Raw genomic sequence first — 25,633 nt, 5'->3', positions numbered from 1 at the left:
TTAAAAGTATTTAAGTCTAGTCGATATCATCCGCATTCAATACCAGGATATTTAACCAGTCCTAGTCTGATATTGGAGACAAACGTACCAATCTCATTCTTGTTGTCCCGGAGACGACCAGTCTTATCTGATCCCGGAGTCAACCCAGTCTTATTCTTCTCCCGGAGACTAACAAGTCTTAGACTTATCCTAGAGACGAACCAGTAATAATATGGTGATATAATAAGATCTTCATGAATGGGGTGCATAGCGTACACGAAGTGTACATATTGTATATTTTGAAGCATGGGGCTGAAACTTGATGAAAAACAATGTAAAAGAGACAATTTAAAGATTTTTGAGAATTGTGAATCTTCTTTTTCAATAAATTTTACTCAACTCATCAAAAGTTTGTCAAATACGATTGAAGACGATTTTAAATCTATATTTAACCCTGGCTGGTCTAGAGGCCAGTTCCCTGGAGGGGGGAGGGGATCAAGGGGAGGTAAAGCCTCATTTTAGGGTTAACACAGCACATAAACGAGTATGGTTGAACCCTGCAGTTATTGTAAATTTGAACCGTCTAGTGAACCGGACTACTAAATCAAAATCTCCGGTTGATTCAACAAACAGTTATAGTGAAGAGCAAGATTCGTTAGATGGATACTCATTGAGATTGAATACTTTACCTCCAGGAGAGGTTGAGTTTGGATCCGTCCTGACTCTAGATGATCGTGATACCCTGAGCCTGGACGGATCAACACTTAGTTCCGAAGATGGAGAAAAAAGTTTGGAAGAACGAGCATCGTTTAGAACAACGTTAGCTCGAATCCTTTCACCCTCAAAGCTTGAAACTCTAAATCAATCCTCGTCTCTACACGAACCTCGAAAACTCTCTGCAACTAAAGTCGAACAATCACTAGTTTTAACGAGGCTAGACGAAGATTTAAATAAATCAAATCTGAACATTGGAGGAGGTCGGAGACTGACCTCAAACTATTCTAGAAGGGTTGGATTTGATCTCTCCACTTCTGATGAGAATCTGATGGACCAAAGTTCTAGGAAAACCCTCATCCATTGAACTAATGTTTCACAGAATTTTATTTCAAAATCGTCATTGATCTTTGAAATTAATTGCAGCATTTATTTACCAACCTGATTTTAAAAAAACATTCACAAAATAACCCTAGTTTTGGCATTTCCTTAATGTGGTCTGCCTTTTTAATGCTTTCAAAATATGAAAATATATCGAATTTCTTTAATATTTCAACTTTAAAAAATCGTCTTATTCTGGGTAAAATCATTCGTCTGCAGTAATTTTGAAAGGACAAGTAAGGCAAAGCACATTATGAAAATGATACGGCTAAGCTTATTTCATGATTGTTTCTTTAATGAATCCTTAATGTACATTCGAAAGGTTTCCATTTAGGATATTGCTGGTTAGGAAACTCATTTAAAAAATGGTAATTAGGAAAGTTTTCAGATTGAGAACTGTAGGTTAGGAAGGTTTTCAGTTTCAAAAATTGTGCAAAAAGGATGTTGTTGTCATTTAGTAAAGTGTATATTAGGAAAGATGTTATTTAGGAAATTGTAAATTCGAAAGGTTGTCAGTTTTGAATCGTAAATTATGGGAAGTTTTCATTTCGGAAATCGTACATTAAAAAAGTTGTCATTGTACATTAATTTGGACAGTAAGGAAATTTCTCACATAGGAATTTAAAAATTAAATGCTTTGAACTTTCAACTAGTAAGTAAAAGTGATTTAACTTTCAAAATAGTATATGCAATGTGCATAAATATTTCATTAATATTTCATTTAATGGAGAGGTTTTTTGCACAGAACTGAAAAGAAAAAGGATTCCGGGAAAGGTTGGAGGTCTGCAAGAAAATTATCCCAGGTATTGACAACATTTTTGTTCATATTATATTGAACGAAACCAGAAACTGATATTTAGTTGAAGGGGGGGGGGNTAAATATTTTACGGTGTGAAACTATTTCTGTAATAAACTGTGCCGGAGACGAATCTTTTTTGTTTCTACCCGTATTTTTTATCTGTCTCGGTCGGAGTAATGTCATTTTCATGATTTGTTCCTATTTTAACCTTGAATTATCTGGGAAAACTAAAAGTTTCCCATATTATAGATTGATATACATAAAAAATATTATATTCCAGAAGCACAATTTGTCACTGGATAAACACAGTTCTTGGCGGACATTTATTTTCTATTGCAAATGATTGTTCTGTAAATCCTTCGGATCTTAGTATCATGTTAGTTAAGAAACAAATGAAATATTTTGATGTCCCATTGGAACATGCATGGAAAGTTCCGGTTTTACAAGAACTTTTAAATACAAGAACGAATAATTTATATGTTGAAGGATTCGATGATTACGTAATAACTGAAATTATATATATTTTATGTAATGAGTAATAATCAATGTCGTCTTTTCTTTTTGAAACCTGTATTTTCAAAAAAAATTTTAAACAAATTTAAAATACACCATTTATATATGATTTATATCTTTGTGTGTGAATAAATCTTTATAATAATTATATAAATAGACTGAACAGTATTAAAAGGTCTTCTGCTGACTTCTTCATTTTATAATGCACTTCTGGGGATTTTCGTAATAATACATATAAAAATTAAAAAATGTTTGTTAAAGTTTTGATAAAGTACCATGACAAAAGATCAAACCGTCTTGAGTTTTAAATGTGTTAAAGGTATAACTTTGTAAGTGTATTGCCAAGCCCGATTCAAAATGGAACTCTTAAAAGCTCTGAAAAGTATGAATTAGGTATCAATGTTAATAGTTTAGAAATCTAATCATTTTCAACTGTGGTTTCTCTACAAAAGTGACTTGCGGATTTTAATACTGAAGGCAAATAAATAGGAATTACCAAATCTAAACACTTTTAAACCGACAATAGCTTCTACATTATCTATCAGATAAAGGTTTCAAGGCCCCAGGGGTACAGTTAAGAATCGGGCATTGTCATCTTTGCATAGAGAGTCACTTGAAATTACACGTACAGTCCCTTTAATGTACATCACTAGACTCAGCTGATTACACGTACAGTCCCTTTAATGTACATCACTAGACTCAGCTGATTACACGTACAGTCCCTTTAATGTACATCACTAGACTGAGCTGATTCCTGAACTATTGATTGAGGATCTAGTAATGGAGAAGGTGGAAGAGGGAGGAGGGAAGGATGAGAAGGAAAATGATGAAGATGAAGATAATAGCCTCTGCCGAAGGTATAATATGCAGGGTGCCCCAAAAAACATGGAACCTAATTGACATCTTAATAATCGTCTTTGTTGTACATGACGTTTTTTCGTGTGTACCTTTATATTATACAAATATTATCAACAGCTCCCTTTCATGGGATTTCCAAACTGTTATCTGCATTTGTGAACAGTTGAACCCAGATAACTTTTAGAGTTTTGATTTCAAATAGTTTATAAAACATGAACCCCATCAAATGTGCAGTGTATACAGACCCATTTAACTTGAAAGTGTTTTTGAGCTACTGTTAAAACTATTTGTTTTACAAAAACATGAACCTTGAGGCATTAGTATAATTTGTCCAGATTTTAATTTATTTATATTAAAACATATTTTTCATCAATTTTAAAAAGAACAATTTTAGAAAACTCGTTTTGAATTGGCAATTGCTATTATTTTTATCTAAAAAAAGCCCCTAACCTTTGATTTTAAGATTATTATGGTTAAGTACCGTAACCTACTGGATTTGCCCATTGTGAATATTAATATTAAAATTATTATGGTTAGGTACAGTAACCTACTGGATTTGCCCACTGTGAATATTAATATTAAGATTATTATGGTTAGGTACAGTAATCTACTGGATTTGCCCACAGTGAATATTAATATTAAAATTATTATGGTTAGGTACAGTAATCTACTGGATTTGCCCACTGTGAATATTAATATTAGGATTATTATGGTTAGGTACAGTAACCTACTGGATTTGCCCACTGTGGATATTAATATTAAGATTATTATGGTTAGGTACAGTAATATACTGGATTTGCCCACTGTGAATATTAATATTAAGTTTATTATGGTTAGGTACAGTAATATACTGGATTTGCCCACTGTGAATATTAATATTAAGATTATTATGGTTAGGTACAGTAACCTACTGGATTTTCCCACTGTGAATATTAATATTAAGATTATTATGGTTAGGTACAGTAATATACTGGATTTGCCCACTGTGAATATTAATATTAAGATTATTATGGTTAGGTACAGTAATCTACTGGATTTGCCCACTGTGAATATTAATATTAAGATTATTATGGTTAGGTACAGTAATCTACTGGATTTGCCCACTGTGAATATTAATATTAAGATTATTATGGTTAGGTACAGTAATCTACTAGATTTGCCCACTGTGAATATTAATGACTCAATCATCAATATACCCGGCAACGCTTTCCATTTCAACCAAGGAAACTCAGATTTTTTTATTATTTTTTTATTGAGGAATGAGGGGGGGGGTCCATTTGAGGACATTTTTATATAGTGTTTGAAAATATTTTAAATTATTTTTTCTTTTCCTGCTAACACATTTATACCCCTGTTGACCATAAATACAATTTCTAACCCCCCTCCCGTAGTTTTCTTTACCAAAACCCCTCTTCGATAACCAAACCAAACCAAAGCAAGCCTTCGTTCAAATTTATTTTTACTCTATGACAAAAGAAACAACAAACAGTGAAACGTTTTACTTAGTGAAAGATCAAATCCATAAATAACAATGCCACTTAAAAAATCGGATTTATATTTTCAGAAGTATTTATTAATGTTTTAAACTATCCCATCAAACCCTAAGACCCTTAATCAATGCTTTTTACCCCGACATGGAAAACAATAAGTTATGTTATTAAATATTCAATTACGTTAATACATTGTCATTTAATTTTATTATACCTGCATTTTATTGCAGGTTTGAAATATATCAGTTTACGTGTATTTGCAACTACTGTGTCCGAGTTGAGGAGATTAGTCAATCAGTTAACAAGTCATCATATCAATTGATCAACCAGACTATTATAGTCTATTATCACAAACGCCTGTTTATTGTTTTACAACCACATACTATTTTACTAGGCTTTATACATACTGCCTGAGTGCCTAATTTTTCCTTCGCCAATTAAAGTCATTTGACAAACAAATTACTAAACGAACCAGATATTTTTGCACGCACAACAAAACTTTAAACGAAGTTTAACTTGCTTTGGAACGATTTGACAGGTTCTTTAAAGAATATTAAAAATTGCTGAGTTAGGGTTTGAAAGCACAGGAGAAGATGTTTTTTTGAGTCGAAAGTCTGTATCCACCCCCTGGATGGATCAGGCAGAGTTAATCAACCATCAGGTTACACGTTCATTTTACAAATGATTTGCTTTACAATCTCATTCTCATTTTTTCTGTAATTTTACCGAAAAAAATGTTTCCGCAACAGTAAACATTGTGATCAGTTTTTGGATAGATTTTTTTTATCTGAGGGTCTTATCTATGCAAAATGTACTGGTGTGCAGGGGCACATCCAGCTATTTGAATAGGGGGGGGGGGTCAACCACCCAATAAAACTGGGATAAGAGGGGGGGGCACCAAGCGAAACTTGTGAGTGAGGAGGGGTGCAGGGGGGAAAATAGATAGATAAATGTTTCAAGGGTACCGTTGAAAACCCACAGTACCCTGCTTTGCACGGAGGGTCACTTAAGATTACGCTTACAATTGATTCCTTTAACATTAATTTGATTTTTAGGACACAAGGTTTGTGAAAGACTTTAAACCCTTCTTCTTCCTTTGCCAAATCAGTGGACTTTTCCCTCAGGTTACTTTTTAACCGTGATAAAATAGTTTAAAGGGAATACTTACTTTTTTGAAGATTTACATAATATTTAAATCTTCGGAATGAGGAGCTAAGCACTAGGGTCTAGGACAAAATTTATCGAAACTTTTTGTTAAAGTAATTATAGCGTTTTAACCAAATAAATTCCGGGTTAATATAAAAACATGGATTTTTACTTAATTAAAAAAATAAAATGTTTTGAAAAATTTATATTTTTTCTAGATTTGATACCTTAGGCGTCATTTGATCAAACAATATTGATAAAATCCATGAAAATGGAGTTCACTTTTCTGGCAGACACCATTTGGAGCGATATGTTTCGAAAATTGCGATAATACGTGTACTAACTAATTAATTAATTAATTAATTAATAATCCATTTAAATATTGTTCCACTAAACATAACATTTACAAGACGATTAAAATTTGATCTTTTTTAAAGGGAGTATTCGCGAAAAATGAAAGGGGTATATGTTTACGGCGAAAAATAGGCGCTTTTGATCGCTACTAATCTTACTTATATGAAAATGTCGTCTTCATTATCAATAATCCTCGAAAGAGGATCTACATGTTTTCAAAAGTAGCAATCAAAAGTGCTTATTTTCGCCGTAAGCCTATACCCCCTTTAATTTTTCGCGAATCCTCCCTTTAAAAAAGATCAAAGGACCAAATAGTATATAACGCTTAGCGCGCTTTTCATTAAGCTTATAAATCGTACAACATTTGTTAATAGTAATTCACAGTTTGTCCTTATATTTATAGATGGCTGTCAAAGAGCAAAGTTGACCTTTAATTGTTGCCTCTCCTCAACTCTTACGTTTAGTGGATTGAAAATATATAAAAACTTTTTACGATTGTTGTAATTGTAAAAATTTTAAGAACATTGATGTTATCCAATTTTTTATTTTTGGTCAAGGTCACGTTGATCCATATTCATAGTTTTAAGTCAACCAGTCTTCATTTTCAAGTCCATGCCCCCCCGTCTTGTGAGTTTCCCGTTAAGAAAAGTGAAAAGTAATTTCATCACATAACCTTAGTAAAATCACTTCTCTTTTACATAATCGGCGCACAAGAGAAGTGGTTCAACTACCTCTGTGCAGCTCAACCAATTCTCGATACTTATTAATACTTAAATCTTGGCCATGTTTAAGCGTTACAAAAACAAAGTTTGAATTATTTGAAGTAAAAATATATATTTTAGGAATTATCTTGGAAACTTCCGTTTAGTTGGTGTTACTGGGGAACCTTTGTGTCCTTGGCGCACCTCCTTATTCTCCTCTTCCTATTAGGCTTCTACATAGTTCAGGTTAGTCAGGAAAATAGAAAAAATTTAATTCAAAATGTTATCTAAAATTATGTTTCACATTCTTAAAGCCGGTTAAGGTAGGTCGAATAACATATTTATCTTTAAATACATGGTTGGTATACGCATATTTAAGTACATTTTTGAGTACTCGTTTCAAGTACATATTTCGAGCATACGTATGTACATACCTATTTCGAGTACAAATTTCGAGTACAAATTTCGAGTAACGACTAGAAAATGTATAGTTACTTTTAAAAATAATTAATTTAATTCATTTTGCAAAATTATGGATATACTATTGCAAAGGAGTTCATGACATGTTAATTCGCACAATTTTTTTCTCAGAATGTTCGCAGATGCGAAATTAAATTCTTGCTAAATTTAGTGCTTTTACTGATAATAAGCCGTTTCCTTCTAAAGCTGATTTGTAACAAAAATTAGATTAAAAATAAAATGTTTAAAGGTTACAATGAATAAAGTCATATATTTTAAATGTTATTTAGCTTTAAAGCTATAAATTATAAACTTTCTAATGTCATTGAAATCGTCTAAATTCGTTCAAAGTCCAAGCTTGTTCGTTTTGGTTGATTTAAAGCTCCAAACTGGTTTGTTTAGTTTTTTTAGCTTCAAACTGGTTTGATTAGCTTTGTTTTTAGCTCCAAACTAGTTTGTTTAGGTTTGTTTAAACTCTAAACTGGTTTGCCCGATTCACAGCAATACCCTTTAAAACTTTGGTTGATCATCGATGACAGAGTAATCTCTGTGTTTATCTTAAAATGATGTTTAAATTACTGGAAAATTGTTCAGTGTACAGTGTGAACTCAGAACAGATAACTTTCAATAAATATTATAATGTTTTTTTTGAAAATAAAACAGCTTGCAAACAAAGTTTCAAAAGTTTCAAGATTTTCTGTAGGTAAAAATTGATAAATATTGATAAGTTTTGATAAATATTGATTAATATTGATAAATATTGATAAATATTGATAAATATTAATATGGATATGAATCGAACACGCTACTTTACATTTTGACGGTCACTTGAACTTATAGTTTGATTAAAGCTTCGAATTAGTTTATTTAGCTCCGAACTGGATTGTTAGGTTGGATTAAAGCTCCGAACTGGATTGTTTAGGTTGGATTGAAGCTCCGAACTGGATTTTTTAGGTTGGATTGAAGCTCCGACCTGGATTGTTGTATGTATAGGTTGGATTAAAGCTCCGAACTGGATTTTTTAGGTTGGATTGAAGCTCCGAACTGGATTGTTGTATGTTTAGGTTGGATAAAAGCTCCGAACTGGATTGTTAGGTTGGATTAAAGCTCCGAACTGGATTGTTTAGGTTGGATTAAAGCTCCGAACTGGATTGTTTAGGTTGGATTAAAGCTCTGAACTGGATTGTTTAGGTTGGATTAAAGCTCCGAACTAGATTGTTGTATGTATAGGTTGGATTCAAGCTCCGAACTGGATTGTTTAGGTTGGATTAAAGCTCCAAAGTGGATTGTTTAGGTTGGATTAAAGCTCCGAACTAGATTGTTGTATGTATAGGTTGGATAAAAGCTCCGAACTGGATTGTTGTATGTATAGGTTGGATTAAAGCTTCGAATTGGATTGTTTAGGTTGGATTAAAGCTCGAACTGGATTGTTTAGGTTGGATTAAAGCTCTGAACTGGATTGTTTAGGTGGGATTAAAGCTCCGAACTGGATTGTTTAGCTTGGATTAAAGCTCCGAAATGGATTGTTTAGGTTGGATTAAAGCTCCGAACTGGATTGTTTAGGTTGGATTAAAGCTCCGAACTGGATTGTTGTTTGTATCCTACAACCTAGCCTGGATAGTTCATATTTCACATTCAATAGGTAATATAAAGATAAATACCTATATTGCTGGTTCAAATTTAAATCACAGATTTAACGTAAAAAGTTTAGGAAGGATCTGAAGTGTTGCTTCAAAGAAATTGAGTCTTTGTCACAAACTCAAATTTTCTAATCCCTATATCTATGAAACTTCATGTTGTAGACTTTTGATATTTCAAACTAAGATAATTTAATTTAACAGAATTCATAGCTTGAAATATCTAAGGTCTACGACATTGGGTTGCAGAGATATAGGAATTAGAAAATCAGAGTTTGTGTCATCAAAGACTCAATTCCTTTAAGCCGACGGAAGGTAGTTCAAACTAATTACATTCAATCAAAGGTGTAATGTATAATTTTTACAATTTTGATATATGTAATTTTAATCTTCATTATTGATTTATAAAAAAAACGTGAATTTAGTCTTTTTTGAAAGAAAAAAACTACATTATACCCTATTTATTTAAACAAGGTTATCACGGTTCCTTTGGGATTTTTAAATTTTATTTTCAGAAATAAATATGTAACTTTTCTATTTGATATTTTAAAATTTTTGATTATGAATTGTTAATTGTTTCTACAACTCGAGTTGATTATATTCAAATAATATTAAAGAAAATAATAGAAAATTATTTCAGATTGGATTCTCGTATTTTTTCATCAAAAGAAGACCTTTAAACAAATCTGGCAGGTGAGTGGTCACATATTGGGATCTTTACAATCTATGGCTTTTATGTTTTTACTTTTTCTCAAATGAATCCCAAAAAAAATTTTCCACAACACTGCATACCTTACATAGACGGTCACTCCCTTTAATTGGTAAGATTTTTTTTTAAAGTCAAAGCTTTCTGGGAAAAACATTGGCGGGACAAAAGTGTGGCATAATTAGTATACATATCTACTGAGTTATAAGATAGTAAAGCCGATTTTGTACTTTTGAAGTTTTTTGTTTTAATTTTACATTTTCCAGGGTTATAGGAAGTTCTACAGATACCTGCTCGCTGATAGGTCAGATCGTAGCTGTATCAGGTATTATTATTATTATTATTATTATTATCATTATCATTGTTATTATTTTCATTTTTATTATTATTATTATTTTCATTATCATTATCATTATTAATATTATTATTATTATTATTTTCATTATTATTAATGTTATTTTCATTTTCATTTTTATTATCATTATTATCATTTTTATTATTATTATTATTATTACTATTATTTTCATTTTCATTATCATTATTTTCATTTTCATTATCATTATTAATATAATTTTATTTTCATTTTTATTATAATTAGTATTATATTCATTTTCATTATTATCATTATTATTATTTTTCATTGCTTTTATAAATTTTTTCTGACTACTTCTTGCAATGCATTAAAAATTTTTGCGGCACTTTTTGAAAAAACATATCTCGCAAATTCCAAATCTTTCCATTCATCAATAAAAAAAAGCTGATTTCCATGTTACTTGTATCATTTCATTCTGTATAATTCAGGTTTACCTGGAAAACCTTCATAGGTTGGGAGATCATGTTTATCCTGACCGCAGCTGCCCTGCTGGTCAAATCATACTCAGACAGGTAGCTGGTAGATAGACGGACAGATAGATAGATAGATAGATATATAGATATATAGATATATAGATATATAGATGTATAGATAGAAAATAGATAGAGAGATAAATAGATAGAAATACATAGCAAATATCGAGTAAACATAATATTCTGTAAACCTGCAGTAGGTTGTACATTATTAACAATTCATTTTGTAGACTTATAAATAATGACATTATTCATTAAAACTGCGTTTCAATCGAATACATTAAAATCATGTGATATACTTAAATAACGCTATAAACATGTGTGGAGATAGATTAACAACATTATAAATATAAATATGTACATTAAACTTTAACTGTGCGGTAAATACGTAATATAATTGTCTTAATAGACAACGACGTAGGAATTGTAATTGCATCAATTCACATTAACTAGTGACATTAGATATTTAAATAAAGTTAGTTGATAGAGTAACTCCGTACTGATTAATGTGAGAGAGTTATCCTAAAACCCTGTGTTGATATAAGAAGGCGGGATCATCCCCATCATTTGGGATTGATATATGTAGTTTGTTGACAGCTAGACTTGTGTGGCATTTACCACGAACTGAAACCCTGTGTTTATATAACCAGGTGAGATCGTCCCCATCATTTTGGAGCGATATATATAGCTTGTTGATAGCTAGGCTTGTGTCCTTGTATGGTATTTAACGCAGATTGAAACCTTGTGTTGATATATATAACCAGGTTGGTTTTGTTCTGGTTGATAATGGCTTGTTGAATAGTTCCGCTTGTGTCCCTGTGTGGCATTTAGAGCCAGGTGGGTTGTGTCCTGATTGACTTTAATAGCAGACGAGTTGGACCTGGATAGATACGTTTCGAGAATGTGTTATGGAGTAAGAGTTTATTACATATAAATGTTGAAAAATAGTAAATTCTTCGGTAACTTCAGCAAACAAAAATTTATCAAGTTAAAAATGTCGATCATGCTAAGCTATTCGAACTGGACATTTTGAAATAAACTAATTAAAATTTTCTTTTTTTAAGAGCTGGAAAAGTCAAAGTCAAAGGTAAAAAAAATGTACTTTATCAAACCCTTTAAAAATTAAAATCTATATCAGAGGCACTTTTTGAGTCTTCAAGAGAGATTGTAAAAAATTATCTTTTTTTGCATGACCCTATGTAGATAGATATTTAGAAAAAGATGGATCGGAGGATTGCATAGATTTCACTAGAAGGGGATCATTCATTTGGCATACAGTCCCGTTTGCCTCATATAGTCGTTATTTGTACTGTACTGCTTGCCAAGGCTATATTGAAATTTTACCCGGTACAAGAAATGAACTGAAATGTACCGTAAGATATTTCTTTTAAATGTATATTTACAGTTAATGTTTGCAAAACTATATAAGCTGATCAATTTATCAATTTGTGCAATACATCAACAATTTTATAACAGTAGTTTATTATACCAATTTTTTCTTCCGGCTTTTTACTTGTAATTGTACAGAAGTGTACAAGGATTTTTACTTGTAATTGTACAGAAGTGTACAATGTTTTTTATTTGTATTTGTACAGAAGTGTACAAGGATTCTTACTTGTAACTGTTCAGAAGTGTAAGATGTTTTTTATTTGTAATTGTACAGAAGTGTACAATGTTTTTAACTTGTAATTGTAAAGAAGTTTACAATGTTTTTTACTTGTAATTGTACAGAAGTGTACAATGGATTCTTACTTGTAACTGTTCAGAAAAGTGTAAGATGTTTTTTACTTGTAGTTGTACAGAAGTGTACAATGTTTTTTACTTATAATTGTACAGAAGTGTACAATGTTTTTTACTTGTAATTGTACAGAAGTGTACAATGTTTTTTACTTGTAATTGTACAGAAGTGTACAATGATTTTTACTTGTAATTGTACAGAAGTGTACAATGTTTTTTACCTGTGATTATACAGAAGTGTACAATGTTTTTTACTTGTAATTGTACAGAAGTGTACAATCCTTTTTATTTGTAACTGTACAGCAGTGTACAATCCTTTTTATTTGTAACTGTACAGCAGTTTACAATGTTTTTTACTTGTAATTGTACAGAAGTGTACAATCCTTTTTACTTGTAATTGTACAGCAGTGAACATTGTTTTTTACTTGTAATTGTACAGAAGTGTACAAAGTTTTTTAACTTGTTATTGTACAAAAGTGTACAATGTTTTTTACTTGTAATTGTAAAGAAGTTTACAATGTTTTTTACTTGTAATTGTACAGAAGTGTACAATGATTTTTATTTGTAATTGTACAGAAGTGTACAATTTTTTAACTTGTAATTGTAAAGAAGTTTACAATGTTTTTTACTTGTAATTGTACAGAAGTGTGCAATGTTTTTTACTTGTAATTGTAAAGAAGTTTACAATGTTTTTTTCTTGTAATTGTACAAAAGTGTACAAGGATTCTTACTTGTAACTGTTCAGAAAAGTGTAAGATGTTTTTTACTTGTAGTTGTACAGAAGTGTACAATGTTTTTTACTTATAATTGTACAGAAGTGTACAATGTTTTTTACTTGTAATTGTACAGAAGTGTACAATGTTTTTTACTTTTTTACTTGTAATTGTACAGAAGTGTACAATGATTTTTACTTGTAATTGTACAGAAGTGTACAATAATTTTTATTTGTAATTGTTCAGAAGTGTACAATGTTTTTTACTTGTAATTGTACAGCTTAATTTGATCAATAAAGTGGTAGATACCGTCGTTTTCTGGATTGAAAAGTGTTCAAATCCCGTAATAAAAAATGCGTGAGCCACTTTAAGTAGAGAGTAATCAGTTTTCCAAATTAAAAACATTGATATCTAATTCATACTTGATCAGACAAAACTTGAAATTACGCTTACAGTCCCTTTAAAAAATGACAGAAATCAGAATCTTTACAAATATAAATATGATAATGTTGAATTATAACTTTATAAACACGATATGTATTGCGTGCCATGGATCCATTCTTTCCATTTATGATTTTAATAAATTGGCCAATTTAATTAAAATTAGGAAATATAAAACAGTTCTACACATTTGGAAAAAAGTCCAATAATATTTAAGAATTTTTTTGCTTAGTAGACTTTAGAAATGGGGTTATGGATCGAGGACTAAAAACGCCATGCAAGTAGTCAGAAAAAAAAAGTTTTTCAAACTAAAACCTAGGACTGACTTTTAAAACAAGTTTATTTCAAGTTTCTTACATAGATTATTATTGATGGGGATAATTTTTAAGTCTGTAATGAATCATTGAAGGGTTTTTTAGTTTAAAGGTTCTCTAGAAGAAACTAAGATTTTTAACCCATTTCATAACTTGATTTTATAGAATATTTATCAAAACGATTTTTCCAATAGTTTTAAAATCGTTTAGGTTAAAGCCTTTTGTAGATGCAGTTTTTTTTTGGGGGGGGGGAACTTGGGCGCAAAAAGAGAGAGAAGGCATCTATCTAGTCCTTTTATCAGAGTACACATTTAGCATAATGTAATAAACGCTAACTTAACAAGCATACAATTTTGAAATGAGATAAACATATCAGATATATTGTTGAGCCTCTTAAAATACAATTTTGAAATGAGATAAACATATCATACTGTTGAGCCCCTTAAAATACAGTTTTGAAATGAGATAAACATATATTGTTGAGTCTTTTAAAATACAATTTTGAAATAAGATAAACATATCAGATATATTGTTGAGCCTCTTAAAATTGGAAACAACCTTAAATGTTTAAAAAAGGACCTCTATAAATTTGTATCAAGGAAGAAAACAAGGGAGAAAAAACGTTGGGAAGAATTTTAAAATATTTTTATTTTAAATGTTCCATTTTCATTCTTATATATTGTAGGTTCTTTTGCGTGGAGGAGAATTCTCATAATACAACAACAACAACAATACCATTTACAGGTCAACATTTACAACCCAAGATTTGTTTACAAAATATACTGGTTTCTAAAAAGTCGTAACTACATCTTAAAGGGACTTTACGTGATTTCAACAAAGCCTCCATAATGAACAATTAATATACACTGAAACTATTTTTTAGCTTGAAAAGTGATTAATTCTTAGTTTTTAATCTGTAAATCCCTGTTATTGATAAACCACAATTTATAATAAAAAACATTAATAAATTATGCATCAATAATCAATGATCATACAAAGGTACCATTGGTAATCAGACTTCCCACTTAAAAAGGAGGGTCATTTGAAATTACGTCCTTTTAATAACCCGTAAAAAAATTTACTGGGAAAAAACCATATTGTTGTAGAAAAGTTGTTCAGTCCATTTCCCCCCCCCCCCCACTAACTCCTGAACTTTGACCATGAATAATTTATGACCTTTGTGCTGTTGTCATGAGGTCAAACTAATTACAAAACATGAAGACTACCGAACACTGTACAAACCTCTGATTTGTATTGATTAAACGTTTCCTACAACGTGGTGTCAACATTTTAAAATAAGTAATTCGGGCTTTGCCATCAAACTCCATTTTGTTTTGGTTTTTATATTTCAGCAACCCAATGTCATAGACCTTATGATATTTCAAACTAAGAATTCTGTTTGAAATACACGACTGTATTCAAAATCAAAAAAGGTGTTGTTAAACCCCATACCTCCAGACTGGCATGGTACCCTGACATGTACCAGTACGTCGTGGGCCCCCTGTCCTTATGTACGTCTAAACACTCAATTCCTTCTATCTTTACAAGGTTACCAACAAGGGTTTTAAATGTTTTAAAAGATTGCGTCATCACAGAAATTTTATTTATATAAACCAAAATTCAAATGTAACCAAATCATAACTTTTAAATTTTGGTTTAAAAAAGAAATGAAAAGTCGTCAAAAATGGCCTTTTGATTGATAGAAATTATTTCAGGATCTAACATAAAGTTTCGCCAAACCATCCTAGCTACAGTGGATCAACTTGATATAGGAAATTTTTATCGATAAGTCCCGTTAATTATTTTTAATAAATCTGATAAAAGATTCAGTTTAGATATATATATAGTATATTATCGCTCATTTTTATAAACAAAATGTCAACATATTTTTTCCAGTTGAAATTTTCAATTTCGAAAACCTTCCTTGGAGTTGTGGAAGGTGCCACAAAAAATTGGGCTAGATCGGTTGAGCCGTTTTAACGTTTATATGGACACAACCTAACAGCAAACAGACAGACAAGCAAAGTAATAGAAAACAAGTTTCTTAACAATCATTATAATGCTTAATTTAGGTTACCCACTATTAATTTGTTAACGAGAAAATAAAATTAATTAAACATGGCGACTGATACAAAATATTGAAATAGTGAGGAACAATTCTACCGTCATTATTCAAGATGTACTGTTCTGGATCCATCTGGCCTGCAACCTGCTATGTCTAAATGTCGTCTTTCTCAGGAACAAAATGGAATCAAAATTCAAAAAGTTGAAATGTGTAACCGGAAAATAACAAGTAACGAACTCGCCTCAAACTTGAAATGTCTTGTTACTAAATCTTTGCAAATGATAGTATAAGCAAATGATAAAACTTAGGCAATTTAATCCTGCAGAAATCACTGCAGAAATTTACTAACCTATCAAAATTGTCTCCAAAATCAGACTCCAGAGAAATAATTATAGAAAAATTAAAGTACAGTGAATACCAAAAAAAGTTAAATTCTAATCCCCTTTTTCTTGGTAAGGAATGTGTCTGACAATTTTGTAGTTTGTAGCTGAACTACGTTTTAAAAATTTCGTAAATAAATTACAATATCATTACAATATCATTATCGATAGTTGTTAAGTAAAAAAGAACAAAAGCGACGTTCATTGCACACAGGCCCGTAGCCAGGGGGGGTGCAAGGGTGCAGGTGCACCCCCCTTTCTTCTGAAAGAGGGGTGCAATGACGAATTTGCACCCCCCCCCCCCTAGTCCCATATAAAAGAAATTGTTTTCATAAGTTTCTAAAATCTAGTTATAAATTATATAGCCCGAGTAAGAATTGATTTACAAACCAAATTATAATCTATTTGTGCGTTACTCATTAAAAGCGTGACGGCGTTTTTGTGTACTCTCTCAACTCATCCCCTAAGTCATGTCTAATTAAAACAGTATGATTTATTAATTATATGCATGAGAGTCCCATGGAAATGAAATGGTAATCTCCTGTACACTTTCAGACTTTTAGCCCTTGACCGGTGTGCTATATGTTTTATGAGTCTGTTTTTTTTGAGGCATTTCCGTGGTGAGGCGTTTCCATAGCACCCCTTGACCCTTGAAAGGCTTTTTTTAAAATGAATAAGAAATGAGATCATATCATTTTCATATTGTAAAGTCAAAGTAATAAATGATTACTTGCCTCTTTTAGTTAAGCAGTACTCCCTTAAAAGCTCAAATACACTTGTTAAAAAGGTTAGCCTTTATAGTGTGCATTTACAATGTCATAAAAACAACCATATACCACTGTAAAACCAAACAAACAAAGAACCCCTCAAAAAAATTTTTCGCCTCCGGCGCGTCATATTGCACCCCCCCTGGACAAATCCTGGCTACGGGCCTGATTGCACATCATTCTTTTCAGTACTACTTTCATAAGCCTTAAACAAATATTGATCATTTTTTATTTTACAATTTTGTGGTTAGTGAGGTGTTTTTTATGATGTTGATTTCTGTGATATTTCATGCTTTCTCCTTCCTACACAAGCAAATAAACGAACTTCTTGGCAAACCAGACAGTGTATTTCATCTGCAAGGTAAACGTTAAAAAATGGGTTCAATTGTTACAAAGTGATCTCCAAAATGATTGGAAAACTCCGTCATTTTGATCTTTTATAAAATTGTTCAAAAATACCCATTATACATGCTCCCAAATATTATTCTTGATAATTTTGTTACAAACATTTTGAAATATTTGGAAATAATGATTTTAAAGGTTTTTCTATTTTTGGGGGATTTTAAAATTGGAAATTTTTACTCCGATCGCTTATAAACAATTTACACTGGATCAGTTCAATGGTTTTTGCATTTATTTTGTGCGATAAGACACAAAACTGACAAGCCTGCAATGAGGGGGGAAGGCTAGGCGCACCCTTATATCCTCCGGCAAAATAACACCGTTTTGCGTGAAATTCAATTTAATATGATTAAAATCTATAGTAAAAATCGTAGTAAATCACGTTTTTAACAAAAATTTAACAACTGTTGCCCCAGTGAGCAAGAATGATAGCTAAAAAAATATGATTAATATGTTTACTGTTCAGGTTATAATAGAATGTTATGAGGTCTATAAAATCTAAAATCAACGATGCATTTCTCTAAAATAAGCATCTTAAAGTTAAGACATGTTGCCGGAGGATATATGGGTGCGGCTGGGAAGTGCTTCCAGTGAGCGCGTTTGCCGCAACTCTATGTTTGTGAGTAAATTACGGGATGGAGGCTGAACGAGTGCGGCTTGCCTCCCCCCCCTCTTTGTAATTAAAAAAAAAAATATTTGTATTTAAAACTGTGTTAATTTTATCTTTTAAATGTCAGCAATTCATGATCCACTGGATGATATGGAGAGTATAAATATGGAGAATGTGCTGAGATCTGATCTTAAATCTGCAAAAACAAGATCTAGGTAAATCTAGGTTTATATATTGCACAATTAGAAATCTATTAATGCATTGTCTTAAATGGACGTGATCATAATTTTAGTTGACTCTCCATTTATAGATTTTCAACAACTTTGAGACTAAAAAAGTTTTCTGTAAAATCATTTTAAGTAGACGAATTTGACTTTTTTAAAAAACTTGTATGAAAAAACCATTAGTAAAAAACAATATTCAGAACATGCTTACATGGGTATCTAAAGATTTGCCTGCTGATTACGGAACATTTGTTAGTTGTTCAATATTTAAAGCTTGGTCAATTGAGTTAAGGCCCAAAACGGACTATTTTTGAACTCTAACGAAATTTCCCTGAAAAATTTAGTTTACAGTGATTGCTGGAATTTGATCTCATGGCTCTCTCATTAAATATATTTAACACATTTAAAATCAGCTGTTTCCAGGCCGGGCCTACATGCAGAATAAAATACTATTAAAAGTGTTGCAAACAAATGAATAGCAGTATTTGCGATGCATGTATCCCTTATTATAGGAAGTACATAGAACTAAAAGCTTACAAAAGTTGTTAAAAGGTTCAATAATTTATAAACTTTAAATTAATGTTGAAAATTAAAGAACAAATCTGCAATTGTGTTAAATATTTTGAAACTAAATAACGTTTACATTTTTTTAGATTTAATGAATTACTTGGAGTTAAAAACTAATAATAAGTCACAATCTAAACTACATTTTAAGTTTCAATGTAACCTTCCCAGCACACTGACATCAAATTAAATTCATAATGTGGACAATAGTTTCATTTTTTATTTGAAGAGTAACATGAGATTAAGTCAAAATTAGATGGTTTTTGTTTGTTTAGAAGAAGTTCGAGATTTGGAGGTCCAGGAAGAGAAGGAGGAGGAGGAGGTGAAGAGGGAGGAGAAGGTACTCGTCCTAATGTTGGTATCAGTATCCGAGCACTTTGGGAGCAAATGGAGGAGTTGATCGATCTGTTAGATCAGGTAATAGAGGTTGCCATGAGCGGGGGAAGGCAGGCGGCCATAAGCCACTACATTTTTCCCTTCCATTCCACATATTAACTTTTTTGTCTTCCCGGCAACCATAAGCCACAACCGTTTGGTCTTCCATGCCACAACATTTGAGTCTACCAGCAATTATTATGTTTTCAAATTGTAAATGTAGTGCACCCGTTTAGGCAAAAAAAAACCCTGAAAACCATTGATTTTGTATCTATAGATTTTCTAACTCAGGTTGTATAAGTTATACTTTAATATAAAGGGTGAACCTAAAAAAACCACACAAAACAGATTTTTTGGATTATTACTAAGAAAATCCATATAATAATGGATGAAAATCCGCAAAACTATTATTTTGGGACCAGTTGATAGTGGATCTACCAAGAAAAAATGGATAAAAAGCTTAAATCCATCTTGAAATCACAGATAGAGACCTATCTCCAGAAAAAGCCACATGCCAGTGATGGTAAAATAATAAAGTGGCTGTATATTGGTGCAGTCCCCGGTCCTGACACTCTCAATGCAATCAAAAAAGAAAGCCTGAGAAGCTTTGTTGTCTACCAGAAGAAGAAGTTTGCAATGCATGGGTTCTGTGCTGATCACCTAAAGGGGAACGGACGACCCTCTGTTCCAGGAAGAAAGATTGCCCAGGTGAAGAGACTGATGAACAATAAGGAACGCAGGAGCACCCGGTCTGTTTCTAACAGAGTTGGAGTCTCTCAAACATCAGTTGTAAGAATCATGAAAAAATATGGATATAAAGCATACCACAAGTATAAGGTACAGAAAATGTCAGATGAGCATAAGGAGAGGCGTGTGGAGTGTGCAAGGATGTTCCTTAGTGTTTATGGGAGAAGAGTGAGGAATGACAGAAAGTGGGGAAAGATCATCAATACTGATTTCAGTGCCAAAATCACTACTTTTGCTACCCGAAACTCAAAGAATGATGTTATTTGGAGCCTCTCAAGAGAATCTGCTGGTGACATGTTGGATGCACCAGAGGAGAAGTTTACCAAAGGGCACATGATCTGGGGTGGAGTGTCCTACCGTGGTCTGGTTCCAAGGACTGCTCCAATCTTTGCTGGTGATCTCTACAATGAGTATGAACCCAAGCCAAAAACCATCAACAGTATAATGTATGCTGATATGATAAAGGAGAAAGCTGGACCTGCAGTTCTTGAGGTATATCCCGATGGATCAGGAGTGTTCCAAGATGATGGAGCAACAATCCACAGGGCAGAAGTTTCCCTTAGGGCAGTTGAAGAAACCTTCACCTCTAGAGTAGACCACACAACCAAAGCACCAAAAATGGCTGATGTATTGCCAATAGAAAATGTTTGGAGTATTCTTAAGGGAAAGGTTGCTGAAAAAGAATGCTCTAACGACCAACAGCTGAAGAAAGCCATCATTGCAGCATGGAGAGAGATTGACGATGATAAGGCTCTATGTAGACATTTGATGGCATCTCTGCCCCACCGACTACAAGCTGTTATAGACAAAGAAGGCCGTCAAATCCAGAAGGAAGACTACTAAAAGTTTCAAAATACTCAAATATATATGTAACCACTAAAATATATCTAATAAAACTGTTTGAATCATAATGCATTAAACAATTAGAGAAGAATTTGTATTATGTGTGGTTTTTTAGGTTCACCCTTTACATTCAGTTCGTTTATTTGGTCCTTTATTCGTTGCTACATGTCTATCATTCAGGTCAACTCTGTGTTTGGTATGACCTTGCAGTTCCTCGCTCTGGAGTACCTCATCTTCTTCCCTGCCCTTTTGTACTTCGTTATAGGTAAGTCACAGACTACACAGACTGCTTATATACTCTACCTGGATAGGCTAAGTGTCCCGGCACGCCATGCCACGGTTCCATGTAATGTTTTTTGACTGATATCTGACGGCCACTTGTTGCATTCAGGGGTAAATTTTTACAACTTTTAAAGAAATACTCAAATTTTAAACATAAAACATAACATTTATGAATATTGTCTATTTTTAAAGATTTTGCATTTCTTATTATTAAATGAATTCTCTGTATCTAAAACTGTACCCTGAGCTATATATATATATTCTCATCTAGAACTGTACCCTGAGCTATATATATATATATATATTCTCATCTAGAACAGTACCCTGAGCTATATATATATTCTCATCTAGAACTGTACCCTGAGCTATTTATATTCTCTGTATCTAAAACTGTACCCTGAGCTATATTTATATATATATTCTCATCTAGAACTGTACTCTGAGCTATATATATATATTCTCTGTATCTAGAACTGTACCCTGAGCTATATATATTCTCTGTATCCAGAATTGTACCCTGAGCTGAGTTACCTGAGTTTGGCTGGGTTCCTAGTCACCTGTATCATTCTGGGAATTAGGAAAACTATTCAAATTTTCATTTTTTGTAATATTTCATTTCCTATTGACATTTCATCGTTTTTTGGATTAAAATTATGAAAAAAAAATATTTAAACTTTGCTGCAATTTTTTGATAAAGTTTTGTAGAATCTTAAATTTTTATTTTTTCTCTAGCTTTTGTTTGAAAAACAATTAGCATTTATTATTTGTGAATTGTAATGTTATTATACCTTAAGTATGCTCAAATCAACAGACAATTGTTACCTTTACAGTTATAACATGGTGTAGTTATAAAATGGTTTAGTTATAACATGTTTAGTTATAACATGGTTTAGTTATAAAATGGTTTAAGTTTTCCAGATTTCCGAATAAGATTAAATTGGATTTTCCCCTTTTCTGAAATCCAAGAATGAGGTAGTTGGCATGTGTAAGGCTGGTTCAACTACTTAATCATTTTTAAGCTTAAACCAGTGGTAGAACCAGCTGTACTTAGTTCAACTACCATTCTTTATTTGCAAAATTAACAGATTTTGTAAAAAAGTTAGTTTTAATTTGAGTAATAATGTTTTGTAGAAGTTTTGTATTTACTTCTGTGTGTGCTAGAGTTCATGAGGAGTCCCAGGCACCAATTAATACTTTGTACAGGTCATACAAAATATATTCATTTCCGGTTTCGGGACAAAACTCGACCCCCCCCCCTTCGTTAAAAAGGCTGGAAAACATATTTGATGTATAATCTAAGTTTTGCAATCCAATTCTTCCCCGAGAACCTTTTATAAGAGAGGACGTTCAGTACAGGCGTAATTTAAATTTAAATGAAATTTTTGACAAAGGAACTGAGTTTTTTTCCACAAACTCAAATATTCTTATCCCTATATCTTGGCAACCCAATTTCGTAGACCTTAGATATTTCAAACTATTATTTCTGTTAGATCAAATAATCTAAGTTTGAAATATCAAAGGTTTATACCCACTGGTTGCAGAGATATAGAAATTAGAAAATTTGAGGTTGTGGCAAAAACTCAATTCCTTTGACTAAGTATTGCATCTTGAAATATCACAAAAATGATTATTCAATTACTGACTCATTATACTAAATCCATCTTGAAATCGCTCATTAACCAACTTTGTGATATTTTAAGATGCAATACTTACACAAATTTGTCAAAAATTTCATTGTAAAACAGTTTAAGAATTCAGCACACAAAATGTTAATCTTAAGTAGAATTGAAAAAAGGGTTTCAGTTGTGCTTTTTTGAGCGACGCGGCTGGATTTTTTAAAATCACACTTTAAAGGCCATAAATATACAATTTAAAAAAGTAGTTTTGCCCGGAAGAGTCAAATGTGGTGGTACGGAAGGGGAAATAGTGGTGGCTCATGGCTGCCTGCCTTCCCCCGCTCTCAGTACAGGCGTAATTTCAATTCAACCCTGATTCACAACAACAACCCTTTAATCTAAAAAATTCGTTTTTCTTTCTAAATAAACGTAGAATCTGACAATTTTATTCTTTAACTCTGAAGAAAAAAATTTGCTGGTGACAAGTATAATTATATAAATTGTATTTTTGTTTTGTTCAGGGCGTATGTGAAAGGAGATGTTAGCATTCAAGATTATGATATTGTAAATATGTTTATAACAAGACTATCCACAACCACCATAGCAGTCAGGTAGATAGATAGATAGAAAGATAGATAGAAAGATAGATAGATAGATAGATAGATAGATAGGTAGATAGATAGATAGATAGATAGATATATAGATAGATATATAGATAGATAGTTAGATAGATAGATAGATATAAAAATATGCTTGAAATATTAAAATCTTTAGCATTAGTTCAAAGTAAAAAAAAAATGAAAATAAAGACAACAATCATTCTTTGTTGATTGTTTATCAATTAAACATAAACTTCAATTTTTAATAAATCTTTTTATTTTCAGAACCTGGAGCAAGTTCCCCATAACACGGCAAACATTTTCCATCATATTTATTTGTGTTTTTGGGATTCTGGCTCTTTTACTACAATCAGAGCACACTAATGTGGCCCTGAATTAGTGTATTCACATATAGAGAGTAGTATTTAGAGACAAAGGTTTAACTGTGGTTTCACTCTATTCCTACTCATGTCGTCTTCTTTTACGGGACGACCTTACCGAGGGTAGGGGTGCAGAGCCGCTATAAGCACCACAAAATTACCTCCGGATCCTACTGATATGCAGAATGACCTCCAAGTCCTGCTAATCCTCTCCTTGCCTCGCTACGTCTCCAAGCCTTTGCAATTCTGTCTCCGCGTCCCGCATTTAGATCTCCGATTGCTGTTTATACTTTTTACAGCTTAACCAACCAAAAATTTAAATAAATCTCTTCATAGTAGAATCCACAATACTTTAAACAATTACTTAATTAGCATTTCAAATATTAGTTCTTTTCTTGTGAAAAGTTTACACAAAGCATAAGATAAAAGCATGAATTCAAGAGTTTCTCAATTCTGTTATGTGAATTGGTGCTCATACAGTTCGTACATAATACACCTTTATAATAAAAAAATCAAAAAGTCTAATAATTGAGGAGTCTCGCAACAATTCTTTTTGGGTTTGGTCCAAAAAAAAGACTAAGGGTAAGAGTAGGAATAGGGCAAAATTTTTTTTAAAAAGTACCTTGTAAAAGTTTTGAAATTTTCCTTCATTTTTGACATATATATAAAATGTTACACGTGTACAATTTGCATAAAAATATCTTTAAAGAAGAGTTTGGATAATAATATATTTAAATCTTTTATAGCTATTGTCAAATTATGAAATATTTTAGATTTTACCTTTTTTATTCAATTTTTGAAATGTGATATCAATTGAATATGTACATATAGATATATAAAAACGAAAAATATAAAGTAAAGACGCCCGTTTTTTTAAATCTTTATTTGAACATTTACATTTTTTATTTTAAAAAAAATATTTTTTAAAAGGACTAAAGACATAACTTTCATAGAATAGGATGCACGATTCACCATTGGATCAAGAATGAATTAAAAACCCATCAATTTTTCTATATTATATTTAGATTAGAGAAAGGTTTACTGTAGGTATACTGTTTTGAATATGGTATACCATCGCTCAACCTGATTTCCTACGCGTATGTCTGATATGAAAGTTTTACTAATTAACTTTGCAAATATATAGGAATTCAAAAATTGATGTCCAATTCCTTTCAAGATTATAAAACAATACATTTTCAGACAAAAAATAAGTTGTAAAAATGTAATTAATATTCTTTATCATTTAAAAAACGAATAAACAAACGTTGAGCTTTAAGGAAGCTGTTAACCTCTGTGATTTTAGTATTTTTACGTTAAAATATAAAATCTTTGAATTTAGATAGATATCTTATATTTAATCGTGAGTAGTAAACCATGAAAGTATTTATTGAACAGTAGATAATTTACATATTTAAATTGCAAAACATAAGTAACAGAGGAAGCGTATTGAAAAAAAATACATAAAATAAGTATATTTAGCAGATAGAGTTGGAAATAGAGGAGTTTGGAGGGAAATAGGGTGTCCAACAAAAAGAACAGTTGAGGGCCGACTTAAAGATTTTTTTTAAAAAATGTGAACTAAAAACGGTTCCAACATTTTCAGTTTTTCAGGAGCTAAATCATGTCAAAGAAAGTTCGATTATTTCTAAACATTTAGTTTAGTGAGACACCATCACAATATATACATTATTGTGGGATAATGGTATTCCAATTAGCGACTAATATCTCATTTTAGGAATTTATGGGGGGGGGTATCAAAATAGCAAGGGGGGTCAAGGAAGAGGGGGAACGGAGGTAGGAAAGGTAGGAATATAATAGAAAATAAAAGGGATATGTAAAAATGAGGGGAGGGTAGAGTGGGATTATGGGAAATGAAATGAGGGATATGGGAAATAAAATGAGGAATTATGGGAAATCAAATGAGGAATTATGGGAAATAAAATGAGGAATTATGGGAAATCAAATGAGGAATTATGGGAAATGAAATAAGG

At 31.8% G+C, this 25,633-nt stretch overlaps 1 protein-coding gene across 1 annotated transcript; it reads left to right on the top strand.

Annotated features, from left to right (window-relative positions):
• Positions 1-370: 370 nt before the first annotated feature.
• On the top strand, positions 371-24,317 carry LOC111710758 (uncharacterized). The gene is made up of 22 exons (XM_023484885.1): positions 371-1,041; positions 1,820-1,877; positions 3,128-3,243; positions 4,382-4,467; positions 5,307-5,395; positions 5,790-5,858; positions 7,077-7,181; positions 8,958-9,036; positions 9,672-9,724; positions 10,004-10,062; positions 10,539-10,622; positions 14,474-14,532; positions 15,504-15,556; positions 15,932-16,026; positions 17,252-17,361; positions 18,140-18,227; positions 19,076-19,217; positions 20,946-21,030; positions 21,556-21,625; positions 22,179-22,250; positions 23,185-23,274; positions 23,548-24,317. Exons 1-22 carry the CDS (start codon positions 1,025-1,027, stop codon positions 23,660-23,662), a joined length of 1,794 nt encoding a protein of 597 aa, XP_023340653.1. The 5' UTR covers positions 371-1,024; the 3' UTR covers positions 23,663-24,317.
• Positions 24,318-25,633: the final 1,316 nt, after the last annotated feature.

The sequence above is a fragment of the Eurytemora carolleeae genome, unplaced genomic scaffold (genome assembly GCF_000591075.1).
Source record: "Eurytemora carolleeae unplaced genomic scaffold, Eaff_2.0 scaffold968, whole genome shotgun sequence".
Classification (NCBI taxonomy): domain Eukaryota; kingdom Metazoa; phylum Arthropoda; class Copepoda; order Calanoida; family Temoridae; genus Eurytemora; species Eurytemora carolleeae.
This window is presented reverse-complemented; position numbering and strand designations above follow the sequence as displayed.

Excerpts from the sequence above, each read along its gene's own strand:
- LOC111710758 (XM_023484885.1), top strand. Across the intron at positions 5,396-5,789 it reads CAGAGTTAATCAACCATCAG|GACACAAGGTTTGTGAAAGA; the intron begins GTTACACGTTCA and ends TTTGATTTTTAG. Across the intron at positions 21,626-22,178 it reads TGTATCATTCTGGGAATTAG|AAGTTTTGTATTTACTTCTG; the intron begins GAAAACTATTCA and ends AATGTTTTGTAG.